Source organism: Bos indicus x Bos taurus, chromosome 15 (genome assembly GCF_003369695.1).
Source record: "Bos indicus x Bos taurus breed Angus x Brahman F1 hybrid chromosome 15, Bos_hybrid_MaternalHap_v2.0, whole genome shotgun sequence".
NCBI lineage: Eukaryota > Metazoa > Chordata > Mammalia > Artiodactyla > Bovidae > Bos > Bos indicus x Bos taurus.
The window spans coordinates 7,463,530-7,481,351 of record NC_040090.1 but is presented as its reverse complement, the minus strand read 5'-3'; the positions used below and the strand labels follow the sequence as shown (position 1 = coordinate 7,481,351).

Below are 17,822 nucleotides of genomic sequence, written 5' to 3'. Positions count from 1 at the left end.
TCTACCTTTAATTTCATCTGCATACATTATGCACATCCATATTCCTATTGTGCATTTTATATTAAAAAATAAATACATATCTCTAAGTGATAGTTACCCTCCTTTCCCTCTCTTCCCTCGTGGCTGTTTAATTCTTTAAACCCAGACATATTTCATTTTTCTCTTCCCCTAGCATTCCTTATAATAAATATTCATATGTATTATACTTGCCCAGAAAGAATACTAATTCTAAAGCTGCCAAGCAATATTATATATTTCTAAGCAATAGAAAAGAGCTGGAATTCTCAGGAAAGAGCTGGAATTCAGGCAGGCATATATTTTATAAATATGCTGGGGCTCCATAGGTACCAGATATCCTATTCCTAATCCTCAGGAGGGGAATCTGAACCCTGGTGGTTCAGATGGTAAAGAATCTTTCCTGAAAGGCAGGAGACCTGGGTTTGATCCCTGGGTCAAGAAGATCCTCTGGAGAAGGGAATAGCTACCCACTCGAGTATTCTTGCTTGGAGAATCCCACAGACAGAGGAGCCTGGCGGGTTACAGTCCATGGGGTCCCAAAGAGTCAGACACGACTGAGCGAATAACACCTTCACAATCCTCAGGAGGAAGTCTCCCCACTTTGCTGAGACTTCTCATTATTCTACGTCTGCTGAGTACAAGGGAAAGTCTTCTAAGACAGTTAGTTAGCTCCAACAAAGATCCAAGAGCTTTAGGGCTGAAATAAACTTCAGAGATTATCTAATCTGATTTTACAAGATCAGACATTGAGGCCTGGGGTAGGAGAGGGACTTGCCAAAGATCAAATAACAAATCACAGGAGTCCCTAGACGATAGGCGTTAGGCTCTGGGGACCAGCGGGCTCGCACAAGAGATCCTGGTTCCACTCACCGCTGCTCTGGGAGTCACTTGCTACTTTTATAAACTTAGTTCAAAATCAGTTCCAGTGAGAGTAAAAAAGGACTTGGGCAACACTGTGTGTGGAGAAGTAGGAAGTGAGACAGCGCAGCACTCAGGCGGCTCGTCTCCCAGGAACATTCACAAATAGGCCCCTGTCTTAGAAAACACCGAGGCCTCTCACACCCAATACTTAACATGCAGTCCTCATATGTTCTCGTGTGGATTTCGCCCACTGCTTTCTAACTGGTTTTCCTGCATCCGTATACTTGCAACTTGCCTAACCAGTGCTGTCAGAATTCACTGCCTAAAATACATATTGAATAATGGCTGCCCTCAGATAAAAATGAGGTCAAAATTTCTCAGCCAGGCATTTCAGGCCCTCCACAGCCCAGGTCTTTCTGATCTTCTCGCTCGAACACACCATTGCTCTGAAAAGTGAAAGTCGCTCAGTCCTGTCTGACTTTTTTTGACCCCGTGGACTGTACAGTCCATGGAATTCTCCAGGACAGAATACTGGAGTGGGTAGCCTTTCCCTTCTCCAGCGGATCTTCCTGACCCGGGAATTGAACCGGGGTCTCCCGCAAAGCAGGTGGATTCTTTATCAACTAAGTTATCAGGGAGCAACCTATTGCTTCCATTGCTCTAGCCACGGATCTCTGCAGAGTCTCCAAATAAAGCCTATTAATCTTCCGTGTTTAGGTTTTTGCCTAAGCTACTCCTTTGTCAAGAGCCTCCTTCCCTACTCCCATCCTCCACATCAATCCATCAGAGTCCTCGGCCGTCTTCACACCCAGCTGAAATCCACGAAGCCTTCTCACATCTCCCCTAGCACCCTCTCCCATGTGCGTTGGTGGTATCGTGGCGAGCATAGCTGCCTTCCCAAGTACTCGCTCCTTTCACACAAAGCTGTCCTGTACTTCAGTTCAGCTCAGTTCAGTCGCGTCCAACTCTTCGAGACCCCATGAATCGCAGCACACCAGGCCTCCCTGTCCATCACCAACTCCTGGAGTTCAGTCAGACTCACGTCCATCGAGTCAGTGATGCCATCCAGCCATCTCATCCTCTGTCGTCCCCTTCTCCTCCTGCCCCCAATCCCTCCCAGCATCAGAGTCTTTTCCAATGAGTCAACTCTTTGCATGAGGTGGCCAAAGGACTGGAGTTTCAGCTTTAGCATCATTCCTTCCAAAGAAATCCCAGGGCTGATCTCCTTCAGAATGGACTGGTTGGATCTTCTTGCAGTCCAAGGGACTCAGAAGAATCTTCTCCAACACCACAGTTCAAAAGCATCAATTCTTCGGCACTCAGCCTTCTTCACAGTCCAACTCTCACATCCATATATGACCACAGGAAAAACCATAGCCTTGACTAGACGGACCTTTGTTGGCAAAGTAATGTCTCTGCTTTTGAATATGCTATCTAGGTTGGTCATAACTTTCCTTCCAAGAAGTAAGCGTCTTTTAATTTCATGGCTGCAGTCACCATCTGCAGTGATTTTGGAGCCCAAAAAAATAAAGTCTGACACTTCAGGGTACCTTATTACAGTCTGTTATAAGATACTATGTAAAGATCTGATCATTCGACAGCTTAAAACTCTTCAGTGACTCCCTCTCACCTACAGGGTAAAGGTCACCTCCTTTGCAAGGCACCTGAGACGTCCCAAGATCTGGCGCCACTCTAACTCCCGGGCTCATCTCCTGCCGTATCTTGGACTTGAGAACCTGCCCATACTTGTCAACAAGGGAACCCCTGACAGACTCCAGAAGGTTTCATGTTTCTATGACTGTGCATTTATTTGCCTTTCTTCTAAGTATATTGGGAGGAAAAGTCCTATTTTAAGGTATATACTTTGTCTTTTATAAACCCACCCTGTAAAAACAAGCAACCATCACAAAAATCAATTATGTGAAATTATTTAATACTCTGGTGAAAAAAAAGGAAGTGAACAGTTTCTTATCTCATCTCAGTTTAAGGCCTGCTTCCACGTAACACCAACACTGGATAAATGTCCTAGGGTGCCTGACTCGACTGCTTTGGCAGGTTCCAGTCAGTAAAGAGAACAGTCACTTTACAGCATCTTCCCTCACAGTTTCTCTTGCACTTCTGATATCAAAGAGTTTACAGTCTGTAAGTCAAAGGGAGAGACAAAGGCAGCCTCATTTCAAAATGAATAGACAACTTTTTCCACTGAAGGCTCACCCTTTCCTTTCTTGGCTACAAGTAACGCATTTGTTATTAGCAGTCACCGACTCCCACGGGAGTCCTGGAAATCTGGCGCACAGAAGAGAGAACGGGGTAAAGCCACTGCCGAGGACACGTGGCTTCACTCGACTGCAATGCCTAGCCCTGAAACTGGACACGAGCTTGTGGGCCCCACAGAGCTGTCAGGACTTCATCTGTAGACGCAAGATGAGAGCAGCATGACTGGTTTTCTAACGTATGTTCTTGGTGTGACTTAATTAAATTTTAGTCACAGCAAAAGGGCAGACGAAGAATATTAAATTTCGAACTAGAAAGGCAAGTAACTTCTCCTACGCCACACCCAATCAGATGGCAGAGCTGAGTGACAGCCTTCAGAACCCTCCTCAGCTATGTTATATATACTAAGAAGACCTTTCGATGACTTCCTTGCTAGAACTTCCCTGCGTCTGGCAAGGGGAACACGAAAGCCCGCAGGTTGAGGCTCCTCTGCACGAATGGACGTGGTATGGCGACAAACACATCATGCCAAACCGAGGAACCAGCACCCATCCTGAGCTCTCAGAAACGACTGTCAAGCATTTCACAAGGAAACGGTCTGGCGTATTTACTCACAGCATGGATTTCTAGGTAAAAGGAGACCAAATACAACCAGATATATTGGAAGAGTTAATAAAATACATGCAACAGACTTAAAGAGACTTCATCTTAAGGCTGAAAGACTAGGATTTCTCACTGAGATGTTTTCCCAAAGTACAGCCCAGTGTCACAAGTGTGAATGAACGACTATTTCTCTCTGTGCTGGCAGCAACTCTTAAGAAGTTGAATATAATTTCCCAGTGTTGGGAGATATTTGTGACTGATCTAATCTGAAGCTTCTCCAGTTCTGACTGTCATTAGCACAGGGTATCTTTGCCTTGGAAGGCAAAGTAGTTACAAAAAGAGGCAAGAATCAGGAGATGATTCTGAGACTGTAATTACGTTTAGAATAACAGATAAAATGAGGAAAAGGAGCTGAGGATAGTTAAAACTACAGTCATAAAGTCACAGACACCACGTCTTTTGCAGGACTTAGGAACTACGGGAACACAGAGCTCAACCTGGGCTTCACAGAAGCCTCTCTCCATCTTTTTCCAAAGGGATGGTGAAAATAAAAATGTGTGTTTTCCTTCGGCTTCTTTGCCATCTACATTCTAGTGGGTGGTCTGAGCTCAGAAGCAGGCAGACAGCAAGGTCAGGGGCAGCCACATCCTGCCCCTGCTTGTGAGCATCTTTATGCAAAGACAGACGCTGAGGGCTTCAGGACGGACCTCCTGACAGCAGGTTTCTGGATGTCCTGTTTGTGCATTTTAACAAACACGGGGTGCCTGCAGTCTCAATCCTTGCTGCAGACAGAGACGAATGGTAAGAGAAAATTGCCTCCCTGGGAAGATGGTCATCAATCCAAATACAAAGAATGGAAAATTTAACCTGATGTTGACCAACCTTCAAAGCTATCCCCCATGAGCGATAAATCTAGACAGTCTTGTTCCCCCAGCAAGCTCACGGAGCTAGGACTCAAATATGGTTGTACATCATTTTTAAAGGGTTTTACATCTGCAGGACAATAAAGTCAGACACTAAATATGTTTGCTCCTGATCTCTAATCTTAGATATGCCTAATTTTGGTCAAGCTTCAGTATCCTTACTTTAAAAAAACCACACTGAAAGGAACTACTATCTCAGAGGGTTATTATAACGAGTAAACTAGATTTTTAAATATACAATGTTATGTCTGTTACTAACTAGTGTACATGAAAAATATGGTAGCTGACTGATCCCTTTCATTCGATGGAAGATTAAAGAGAACCAAAACAGAAGGGATATGGGGAATGGCTCCCTTTGTTTTTTGAGGCCACTATACACCTGGATGGGACATGCTGGAGAAAGGCAAAATGATCTCCGACTCCGCAAATGGGAGGAGAGAGAAGAGGTCATGCTGGAGGGGCAGAGGCAGGCACGCATTGTGCTGGGAAGGCGAGGAAGCCCAGCAGGGCAGCGTCTCTGAATGGTACTCTAAGTGCTAGGAGGATCCCAGGCCACACCTAACTTACCTGCGCCTCTGTACTTGAAAGAACTATAAATTACAGGTGTACCTTCCCTTCTGATTGAGGAAAAGGATTGGGGAAAGAAATTAAAAGGCACAATCCCTAACTCTCTCACCCTGTCCCCTCTCAGAGCCCCTGGAGACTAACAGAGGGGCAAGCACAAGCAGCCCTCGGCCTACAGCAGGGGAGGAGGGGGGAAGGAGAGGACGCACGAGCAGACGGTAACTGGGCCTCGAGCAGCCAGCAGTGTCCTGCACGAGAAGGCCTGGACGGCTAACACTGAGGTGACTGACCCACAGCTACTCTTAAAAAACAAGATTCTGGTCTGCTCCAGCCCCCAAAGAAAGGCAAACGCAGGGGAGGGGCTTTTGGAGGGACTGGAGAGAAACCAGTCCACCGTCACTAACCAGGGAGCCGTGTGAGACCCCAAGGGAAAACAACGGCTAAGTCAGTGCATGAAAGGTGAAGAAGGCGACGTAAATTCAGGCCGTGCTGAAGCCAGGGGGCGGCGAGGGCACAGGGGGACCGTGGGGAGCACAAGGAGGAGGCAGTCTGACACAGGGAAATGGGGGGAAGAAGGGGAGAGGGAGGAGGCGGAACAGAAGGAAGAGAAGGCAAGGTGGGAGCAGAACGTTTTAAACTAACCCAGAACTCCACTGTGAAGGACAAGTCACGAGGCAAGATACAGCTCAAAGGCACAAGTCCCACGTTTCACCACGGCAAAGAGATAACAGCCTTCCACATGTGCGTGGAGAGAGGGCTCTGCAGTCTGCACTGACTCCCAGGGCTCCATGGGATTACCGAGGCTTCTCAGCAGCCCCGAGTCCTGGCAGCCTTGGCCTTGTACGCTGAGACTGCGTCGCTGAATAGCCCCCGGGGCTGGAAGAACACTCATTTCGGCAAGGGAACAAATCTCCCTACAGGTGTCTGCCTGGCTAAAGGCGGACTGGAGACTGTCCCTTCACTGCTGGGCCCACATCCACCCGCCCCCCCCAGCAGGGACTTAAGCCAGGAGGACACATGCCGAGAGTCCCAGAGCGGCTGGGCCCTTCTCGCCCCGTTTGCCACAGCACAGCTGCTTCAGGGCATCCTTGCATTTCCTCCACATTTCCATCTTCCGCAGACAAATGAACCTCCCACTGAGTGTCCCTTCTGCCTCTAAGCACACAGTTGCTGCGTGTTTAAGGACTGAGTCACGAGGGCAAATTGGTACGACGGGCGTCCCCATCTCCTTGGTCCTTGGAGGCAAAGGTATTCCTCAAACACCTTAAAGCTCCACTGCAAGGCGGCTCCTGGGGAGCTACCCATTCAGCTCACGAAAGAAGGCAGAAGGGAGGCAGGAGCTCGCAAGATCCCAGACTTGACCAGGCCGTGTCAAGATGAATGGGAAGCAAAAGGAAGATGACTGACAGGCTGTCCTGTTCCAGTACTGGCAGCAAAAGAAGATGCTCAGCCATCCTTCTCTCCTTCTTATTTTGCATGTTTTGAGAAAATCAAAATGTAGGAATCAAAGCAAGAGCCAAATGTCCAATTTGATACGAGCCAGGAAAACTCAGTTTCAGGATGGAAAGAAACACAAGAGGTGGCTAGAAAGGTCAGGCATGGCAGCTGAGAGATTGTAAAACCCGGCAGCCACACTGCGGAGCTTGACCCCACAGCCCAGGGCTGACGCTGCTCCTTCAGTTCAACCCTGTAACCCAGCTGACCACTCGAAGAGGCTCGAAGACGGAGGAAACACCTCTCAACCCCCATATTAATCTGACAGGCCATCTCCAAAGGATCCTTGCTAGGGGTGGAGGGAGACAGGACACTGAGAGGCAAGGGACCAGGACCTCAAAGAAGCAGTGTGATCGAGGGTGTAAGAGAATTCTGTCTCCTGGGGAAATTCAAGACTTTTATTTTTAATCTCTATATCCACTTTTTTGTAAGAGAAAAAAACACCAACCCTCCTGCCTCCTGGATGGTGTGAAGTCAGTCCACATGAAGCATTTCCACAGTCACTGTTCATGCAAAAGGGAAGCAGAAATGTCGCCTGAAGTGCAGCGGCCCATCTTCTCCCAGCCTGGCCTGGGCCCCGTGGGCTGTCTCTTCCCCCAGGCGCCAGGCAATCAGCAGTGCATTGGCCAGAGGTGGGGAGTGCCCTGGGCATTTTAACCCTCTGTCCCTCACCCCATGCTACTGCTCGTAAGTAACAACTTAGGGGTGTGAAGCCAGAATGTCAACCACTGTTGCTCGGACAGTGGCCAACTTGGAAGTACTCACGACTTGGGAGGAGGGGGAAGAAAGCAAGCTGAACAGATACTTACTCAAAGTCCTCAAACTCCAAGTCGGTTCCCTCCACGGTTGGACCCTGGTTGTCTGAGGAAGAGGAGGAGGTGGAGGAACGGAGGCGGTTCTGCTGGTAGCGCATGGAGCGCTGGCGGATACTGTCTCTCCGTGACAGGTACTGGATCATTCTCTGGGCATAGTATGCAGCAGGAGATAATCTGAGAGAGACAGAGAGGAACAAACACAAACTAGCACTAATGCGGGGAGCACTGCGCAAGACAGTAAGTCCAGCTCTCCCGTCACATCTCCCTGAAAGCCAGGAAGCCCAGCTCTCCCTCACATCTCCCTGCCGAGGCGAACTCCGGGGACACGAAAGACAAAGGGCATTTAACTCCCCAGGAGGTTTGTGCTGCAGCGTGCTTATCAGACTGCCTTATCTTGGAACAGAAATACTGGTGGCTAAAGAGGCTGTGTAATCAGCCATCATCTGATCAACAGCTGCCCCCTCCCACGAGTTTAACACTGGACTTTTCTTTTTTAGTTTCTCAAGGGACCTCTTTTAAACTTCTCAGGGTGCCCTTTATAAAGACTCGCAGCTTTCCCCTAATCGTCCATACTCAAAATGTAAGACACGAAAGGGACCGCAGCTTCTTCCACTTTCCAGATGAGAGAACAGGCTGAGAGATGGTGAACCCAGGACGACTGAAGAAGGCATCTTCAGGCGTCCCCTTCACCAGGATTCCTTTCTTCTCCAACGAACATCTATAGTTCCAGAACCGTCCTAGTTCCTTAGGATTATCTCTTTGAACTTCTTATCTCTCCTTTACAGATTATCCAGATATTTTAACACAGAGAAGATATTCAGGATAGAGACAGAGTACAATATACTCAGGAAAAACACAAAATCTGAAAGATTCGTCTATTTCTTAAGACAGAGCATCAGAGGCTACATGGGCACTGAGCAACACAGACGACAACAGTCACTCTCCTCCCTACGGTGGCTGCTCTCATCTAGACAGACCTGCATTCTGACCCTGGGTCAGCACCTTCATACTCCATGAAAATATCCATGTCCTATACAATTTGCATAGTCCCTTCTTTCTCAAGTTTTTCCTCTGTCTTTCACAACACATATAATTTGAGGCTGTGAATTGAGAAAGTGAAAGTAGACCAATATCAGAAAAATGCTTTATATATATATCTTAAGTGGATACTAAGCAATTTCAAGACTTAAAACCTGCCCAAGGCACATATGCTTCAATTCAGCAATTCCATTAGTGATTTTATCCCACAGAAACACACAAGGATATTGAAGATAAATATATAAATTGTTGGCATTAGTGAAAAATCAGAAACACCTCAAATGTCCATCAAAAGATTAAATAAATTATACCTATACAAAGAAACACTATGTAATAGGTGAAAAGAAAAAGTTATCCCTACATATGCACAACAAAAGCCCTCTAAAATAAAACTTTATGTATGATGTATGTGTGTGTATATATATACACACACACATAGATATATATATTTCTGTAATTAGAACAAAAAATAAAACACAGCAATCCTGATGAGGATTCCCGGGGACCTTAACTTCTACAATGTTTGAATATAAAAGGAAAAAAAGCATCTTCTTTAACAATGGAACTGGAAAAACTGATTGAGAATGGAAGAAGAAATACTTATATCCAAATGGTAGGAAAGTATTTACAAACATCTTGCTGCCCGATCTTTCATTACTCCTAGACAAAGTAAGACCCTGGGCAAATCCTCAGTAAATCTACTCACTCAGATCAAAGAAGATCCTGCAGTTAACACGAAATAAGGCTGCCTCAGAAATGACTGCCATCCCAGGTGGCGCCCTTCTGACCAGCCATCCAACAGACTTCCAAGGAGGCCAGGACACAGTCTTTGGAACTCAGAAGGCTGTGTTACGGAACAATATGCTGCCTTTGGTGCCTCTGATTCCAAATTATCTTTATACACTAGGTGGGCACGGAAGGTACAAAAGCCTTGGCCGAGATCATCAGAGTGTAAGAATTAACGTCTCAACTTGTGGGACATTCACTGTCTCTTTGGGCACCTGGTGCCATGCGTTTGGTGAGGATGAATCAAGAACCCTACATTTTCAACGGACAGAAGTCAATACTGTCTCTACCAAATACACAGAAATCTGCCAGCAGAAATCAACTGCTGTTGGTTAAATTCTCAAGTTAATCAGACTAGAAAGGAATGCAAAACTGAAGTTTAAAGAAAAAATAAAGTTTTAAGAGAAGAATGAAGATTCTTTTTTTAGAAATGATACTGAGAAGTGACCACAAAAACACTTGTTCCTCAGTTGACAACCTACCCTAATGGAAAACTCATATTAAGGTGAGAGAGGTAGAAATAATGCTGATGCTAACAATAATTAAATAAAGACTGTCCTTTTATGTAGGGGTAAAAATTCAGCACTAAGTAACCTCAATTGTTTAATTTCACCATTGAACAGGAATTCCCTAAGCTATGAAACTATGCATCAGTGGTAAAGAAAAACACTCTTGGCACAAGTCTTAAGTAGAAGTATATCCTAGTCTTGTCTTTTTAGGTATCCAAGGGAAGCTAAGGATCTGAATGCTGAGATGTCTCATAAAGGTTCTGATCTATACATATTATGCAGGGTGAAGTCTAAGAGGAAAAAGAAATTAAAGAGCTAATAATGAGGTAACAATCATCCTTCTACTTGAGAGCTTGATAATTATCAAACTCTAAAAATGTTCCAAGTGAATATTTTAAATAACTCAAGTTTTCTTCAGGAAGAATACTACCCCCCTCGAAAAAAAACCTACTTTACGTTTAAAGGGAAAAATGTAAAAATACAAACACCATAAAGCCTGGTGTTTCTGTGATAAAGATCTGAGTAGGAATAAACAACAAGTTTATTACATGAAAGGGGGACAAGTAATGGTCTTTATGAATCACTGTTAAACTTTGTCAGGTTAAAAATTCTGAGATTGAGATTCCCACCACTGTCCTTAAAAAAAAAAACAAAAAAAACTGTTTCACAGCAAGAAGTTCTCTCAGTGTTTCAAAGAAATTGGTTTACGCAAAATAATTCCTTCTCTTACTGAGGGCTTATCATTTTCAAATATGACTGCAGACTAACTTCCTTGTTTCAGTCTTTGTCAGAGTTGTCTACCCGTTTTAAAATCATAAACCCCCAGTTCCCTGACCCTTGGATCGGCTATTCCTGGGGTATGGAAAAGGAAGTAACAGGATGGTGGGGAATCTTTTCATTAGTGTCCTAGAAAGAATGCTCAGAATCATGACGTAACTGTGGTAACAACGAAATCGTTCAATATCCTTGAAATCAACTTGGTCTAAAGGTTCCAATCCTGACTTGAAATTCTTGATCTACAGCAAAGCTCACTTACTTAGCCTTTTCTGACCCACATTGTTACCTTCAACCCCACCATTATAAACTACCCTCTTCTTTCGGCAAAACTTCACAGTGTGTGTTCTGGAGTTGCTTAAAGAATGTGCAGGTTATCCCCCTTTTGGATCACTAACAGAATTATTAGGCCCAGCCGTGACATCCCCAAAGGGCTGCTCACCATAAATAAATATTATACATCAACTCAATACCCCATCCTTGGTCCTGAGTTACCAGCATAAAGGTGGGCCTTAAACTCATGAGAACTTTTTTTTTTTAAATCTCTTCAAGATCTTTTCAAATGTCTGCTGATTGGTGTAAGGCAAGCTCTTTAATAACATGCAACTTATTTTACTCAGTTACCCTCGTCAGCCATCTCTTTCTTCACGTAGTCTCCAAAAAGTCAACATGTGAATGACCTTGATTTCTGCCTTATAATGTTCTAAAGTCTCTCTCAAATGAGGAATTTTTGGTTTGTTTTTAATTCGTTAAGTGATTTCCCTATTAATAAAAACTCTCATTTCCCTTTTGGCTGTCCATCTGAATGGTAACGGCAGAAAAGAAATATCCTAGGACTCTGCCAGGGAGCCCCAAAGGCTGAAGGCTCGGTCATAACCCTCTGCCACCAGAGGCGCTGTTCACTTACCTGGAACACTTCCCCTTCACCTGAACCACCTGTCTCAAAACTGTAACTGAAGAGTCCAAGAGCACCAGGACCAGAGAGGCACAGGACGGGCTTCCAGCAGCTCGGCGACCCCAAGGGCAGCCCCTCCCCCCCACCTGGTGCCATTGCTCACTTTAGCCTTACCTCGCTGGGTCTGGGTAAATTGGGTGCTCTCTGGATCCTGCTCCATCATAACGGGATAATGAAATGAGGGAAGACTCCAGCAGCCTCCTAGCAGAGATTAAAAAAATGGCAATAATCCCTGTCAATTACCAACTCAGAGGTCATTCATAAGGAAAAATGGGGGAGAGAGATAAATAACATCCCCCTTTGCGGCTAGCTAACACCTCTTGTCTGGGCTCGCATCCTTCCTACCAGCACTTAGAGGTGTAAGGATATGAAGCACTCCAGAGTGCCCACACTGGATATGGCCACTGTATGATCCTGAATACTGCTCTTCTGTGAGAAACGAACAAGTCCTTTAGAGACACGATCTTATTTTCATCTGCAGTACCTCCAGCAGACAAACAGGAGGTTGGGATCAACATGAGAGAGGAAAAAGAGGCATACCTAGAGATTACCATGGAATGCCAACATTTTACTTTGGTGTTCAGTTGCCCCATGTTATCCTCATCCACATCCCATTATCTTCTAGGCACTCTGCTCTGCCCACACCCTTTGTGTGAGTACCCTCTAGGGCTTTCTTTGGTGGTTTAGTCACTAAGTCATGTCCGACTCTGATCCCATGGACTCTAAGTCCTCCAGGCACCTCTGTCCGTGGAATTCTCTAGGCAAGAATACTGGAGAGAGTTGCCATTTCCTTCTTAACAACTGATAAAAAAAAAAACCTTCAATTATATAATCTAGCTCAGCCATCAGTTCAATGATCATATGTGTTAATTTACTGAGCATTTTTTAGTGCCAGGCAATACTAAGCACTTCTTTAACCTCGCCGCAGCCTGGAAAGGTAAGCATTACTGCACAAAAAGGAGATCGACGGGCCAAGGAGTTAAGTGCACTGCACGGCAGCACACCACTCCTGCGCGAGAGCACCAGAACCTTAGGGAAGGCCTGAGAACTCCAAAATGCTTGCGATGACTACGCACACGAATTCACTGCGAGTCCAAACTGGAATGTGGATCCAGTATCACTGGCTCTTCCTATTTTTTAAAGGGATGCCAGAAATTTGGACTTTTGCACGAAGTCTCCTGTTAAGTTTTACTAAAACATTTTTCTTCCTTTCCGTATGGGAAGGACCAGTGAAAACCCATCTGATAAACATGGCTCGGGGCCCCCTAGTTTGCCGTGTCTGCCACACTGCTTCCCAACTCCAGTGTGCCTTGGCGGCCAGTCAAGCTCCTGCCATGAATGCGTTTCCAAGGAAGAGGTCTCAGGAAGAAATGCACACTGTTCCCCTCCGGCAGCATCTTGCCTGGCTGTCCCAGGAGCGGGTCTCCGGCTCCCTGCCAGACTCTTCTTTAAAGCAGATCTGTAGGGTAAGGACAGCAGCTACCAATCTTTTCCAATTGAGTTAATTCAACTCACTGTTATTAAAACCAGCTGGCTTTAGGTAGAGTTGTGTGCAGTCACTTTATCCCAGCGACTGGCTCACTGGAGCATTTTCCCTAACAGTCTGGGGAAGAGAGAACAGCAGAGGCCTGTCAGCCTGGCTTCCCACCCAGGACAGCCAAGTGTTATATCATATTCTTGATCTACACAAGGCTTATCATCCCCACACTTAAGACAAGTTAAACAATCCCACCCCTGAAGGGAGCGAACACAGTGAAACCAATGAGGAAGAGAAGAAAGCAATACAACACTTTTCTGTGGCTGAAAACCTGAGTCTTCAATGATACCACTGTTTACAGCAGCAGACATTCTGTGCTTCATCAATTATAAGACATGCTTTCCCCCCCCCACGTTTTAACATGTCTGAAGCAGGGATACATCTTATAATTGTGTGACGTAGTTTAACTGGCAGGATTTTTTTCTTTCATAGGCGCATATAAGATAACAGCATGTCTTTGAATCTTGAAATATGGTATGTTTCTGGGAGGAGGGGACAGTGAGAGGTACACAGACTGCAAAAAGAAGAAAAGAGGAATTTTGAGAAGTGTATCAATTTAGGCCATCGTATGAGGTGGTGCTAGTGGTGAAGAACACCCCTGCCGATGCAGGAGACACAAGAGACGCGGGTCCGATCCCTGGGTCAGGAAGATCCCCTAGGGGAGGGCACGGCAACCCACTCCAGTATTCTTGCCTGGAGAATCCCATGGACAGAGGAGCCTGGTGGGCTATAGTCTATAGGGTCGCAAAGAGTCAGACATGACTGAAGCGACTTAGCATGCACGCATGTTCACTACTAATAAATTTGTGCTACAGGAATTAGGTGGGAGCTGAAGAACAGAAGTAAGATCTGGGAACAGCTGACTGCCTTGGAACACCCAGAAGCTTGTTCTATCCCAATGGGTTCTGGACTGAGTCTTGAGTACCACTGAGCCCTGCTGTGTTACCCTCCATAAGCAGAGGGTCTTCGACAAGGGGCATCGTCCAGGGTAAACCAGTGTATATCTTTCTTTAAAATGATCTTGCCAAATTAGGAGGCCAATGTTACCCCCTACTCTGCCAAGGCAGTGACAGCATTCAGAGAAATCAGATGAGTTTTTAGGCATGCTGTAAAGGAGATTCCTGAGCCAGAAGAGCTTAGGTCAGGTCATTTCAATTTTACTAGTTCTATTTTATAATCCCACAAACTCTACTCCCCACCCTAAATTCCGATCTTAATTAGGAAGACTTCTTAAAACAGAGTTACACCAAAATGTTAAGTTTTGTCTCTGGGGAGTCCCTGATGAGGTTCTTTTAGATTTTCCAGTGGTCATGTACGGATGTGAGAGTTGGACTGTGAAGAAAGCTGAGCACCGAAGAATTGATGCTTTTGAACTGTGGTGTTGGAGAAGACTCTTCAGAGTCCCTTGGACTGAAAGGAGATCCAACCAGTCCATTCTGAAGGAGATCAGTCCTGGGTGTTCTTTGGAAGGAATAATGCTAAGGCTGAAACTCCAGTACTTTGGCCACCTCATGTGAAGAGTTGACTCACTGGAAAAAGACTCTGATGCTGGGAGGGATTGGGGGCAGGAGGAAAAGGGGACAACAGAGGATGAGATGGCTGGATGGCATCACCGACTCGATGGACGTGTTTGAGTGAACTCCGGGAGTTGGTGATGGACAGGGAGGCCTGGCGTGCTGCGATTCATGGGGTCGCAAAGAGTCGGACACAACTGAGCGACTGAACTGAACTGATACCTACTTACTAGAATCTGTTGGCACCATTTGCTCCCAGGCAATACAGTGGACTAGCAAGTCATACATACATGGTATTTTAACTCTAATACACAAAATCAGGAGAGCCAATTACTATGAAGAGCACCCCCAAACATGTATCACTGATGAAACATTAAGCTCTCTACAGTTACAACACAAACACTATCTGAAAGATTAGAAAAGACTGTTACAATTGGTGTTGAATAAAGAAAGAACTAGAGTGACTAGACAAGTAAATACCACCACCACTCCTAGGAAACTCAAAGAAAGATCTTTCTCTCCCGCAGTTAGCTTCCTGCCAAGAGCCATCAACGGGGAAATGACGCAAGAGAATGGAACAGAATGGCAGCTGAGTGCCTTCTGCTCTGGTGGCTACAAGTTTCACTTGACTTAATGGTTAATCAAGCAATTCAGTAATATGAAACCAGGTAGGACTTAGGAGGGCTCAGGCAAGTTGGTGGAAGTTGGAAGGTACCACTTCATTCTGACCTGTTAACTCTAGTTAGAGATGTTTTAAAGAGTCATTGAAGCTATGACAGAGGAAAGAAACTCTCCTTTACAAGGTTGCCTAGTTCATTCTCTAAGCCAGTGGTGTTCAAGCGAGGTACACCACGGGCTGTGCTATTGTGATCCACCGGAGAACAGGAAGAAAACATTACAACATTTGATTTAAATGTGTAACCATAAAGTGTACCACACACACACACATACACACATACACACACACATACACACACACACACACACACACACACACACACACACACAAGCACAAGTGCTCAGAAGCCTTTTACTAACAGGAGTATTTCTTTTTAAGTCTAAAGGCCGCTGTTCTATCAAACTACACACTACTTTAATAAAATTCAATATTGAACACAATAATCACAAACATAAAATATTAAAACTAAACAAATAAAAGCATAATCATGTTCATATATAGATATAGCAAAAGAGAGAAAATAATACAGAAAATGTGGTAAAATGTTAACATACAGTGAATGTGAGTGAAGAGTATAATGGGAATTCTTTGCACTATTTTTGCAACTTTTCCGCAAGTCTGAAATTATTTCAAAATTTAAAACATCAAATATACAAAATCTAAAAGTAAACCACTGAAAACTAAAGAGAAAACTACTCATTTGCAAAAGAATCACTCACTGCTTAAAAAGACTTTCTTCAAAATAGCAAATTGCCTCTAAAAAGCAGGTTTGGCAAACTACAGGCACTCGGCCAGCTGCCTGCTTTTATAAATAAAGTTTTATCCAAACACAGCCATAACCATTCATTTAAATATTGTCTGTGACTGCTTTGGAGCTAGGAAGGCAGAGTTGAGTAGTCTAGATAGGGAAGCCTATAAGAAGCCTCTAATACATACTGCCTAGCTCTTTACAGGGAGAAGGCAATGGCACCCCACTCCAGTGTTCTTGCCTGGAGAATCCCAGGGACGGGGGAGCCTGGTGGGCTGCCGTCTGTGGGTCGCACAGAGTCGGACACGACTGAAGCGACTTAGCAGCAGCAGCAGCCCTTTACAGAAAAAAAAAATCTGGCCATTCATGCTTTAAAGTAAAAGGTGGAGTCACTATGGAAAGGAACAGAAAAACTTAAAATCAAAGTATTACACACTAGAGTAAGTCATCAAAAATTAACGTTACGCCCTACTAAAATCATGTCAACAGGAAGACAATTTAAGCTACAAAATTCCTAACGCTTTATATGAATACAACTATTTCTTCCTGCCTTAATTAATACCCTGAATCTGTACAAGGGTTCCGTAGATCAGCTGTATCCTTTGATGACTAAGAAAACAATAAAAAATAGTAGAAGAAGAAAGCTCTGGAAAAGAACAAAGTTGCTGTCAGGGCAGATGAGACCGGTCATCCAAAAGGAAAGAACTTTCTTTCAAATTCACTGGATATTAGGATTGAGAAGCAGGAAGTCTGGGTAACAGTCTAGACAGAATAAACAAGCCAGGGACAACTCTTCCTTAATAAACAACTATATCCTAAAGATATGCTTTTAAACTGGTTGTCAGATCACACAGAAAATCAACAAACTAAAGCCAACAAACATGTACAGACTTCTCCAACACTACAAACAATCAACTGCTAAAACTCTTATATACTGATAAGGACAACTGCTGCTGCTGAGTCACTTCAGTCGTGTCCAACTCTTAGCGACCCCATGGACTGCAGCCTACCAGGCTCCTCCGTCCATGGGCTTTTCCAGGCAAGAACACTGGAGTGGGGTACCACTGCCTTCTCCACAACTGCTCCTAGGAGCTACTAATAGGACGCCACTGGTGCCCCACACCTAATGAGTAATTTCTCAGTCTGGCTCTGGTGTGTGGGTGACATCTGCTAGTCCAGTTCAGGGGAGCCAAGCTCAAAGGAATAACCCCTCTGCTTAGGGAATAAACTCCAAATTCCTCAGCGTGGCACTCAAAGCTGTGCAGTCCAATTTCTCATTAATTCTGAATGTACTATATGCTCTGGTCCAGTGGTTTTCAAACTTTTTGGTCTCCGAGTTCCTTTAAAACTTTAAAAAAAAAAATTTTATTGGAGTTGATCTCCAATGTTGTACAGTTTCAGGTATACAGCAAAGTGAACCAGTTATACATACATCCACTTTCTCTGATTCTTAACCCATATAGGCCATTACAGAGTATTGAGTCGAGTTCCCTGTGATACACAGTAGGGCCTTATTAGTTATCTATTTTATATACAGTTAACACTCTTAAAAATTATTGAGGACCCCAAAGAGCTTTTGCTTATATGGGTTTTATTTCCCAATATGTACTACATGTGTGTTGCAGAAGACTCTTGCAAGTCCCTTGGACTGCAAGGAGATCCAACCAGTCCATTCTAAAGGAGATCAGTCCTGGCTGTTCTCTGGAAAGACTGAGGCTAAAGCTGAAACTCCAGTACTTTGGCCACCTCATGCGAAGAGTTGACTCATTGGAAAAGACTCTGATGCTGGG

At 44.7% G+C, this 17,822-nt stretch overlaps 1 protein-coding gene across 9 annotated transcripts in view; it reads right to left on the bottom strand.

Annotated features, from left to right (window-relative positions):
• The window catches only part of AMBRA1 (autophagy and beclin 1 regulator 1), a 173,052-nt gene that overhangs the window by 97,020 nt on the left and 58,210 nt on the right, over positions 1–17,822 (bottom strand). For 4 of the 9 annotated variants that reach the window (XM_027562491.1, XM_027562496.1, XM_027562498.1 and 1 more), the window contains 2 exons: positions 11,669–11,755; positions 7,487–7,666 (listed from right to left, as the gene is read on the bottom strand). The exons of 2 other annotated variants lie outside the window; for them this stretch is intronic. In XM_027562491.1, coding sequence (XP_027418292.1) covers positions 7,487–7,666; positions 11,669–11,755 — 267 coding nt within the window. The remainder of the gene's footprint in view (positions 1–7,486; positions 7,667–11,668; positions 11,756–17,822) is intronic. 3 more of the 9 variants (XM_027562493.1, XM_027562497.1, XM_027562494.1) reach the window with 2 other exon arrangements.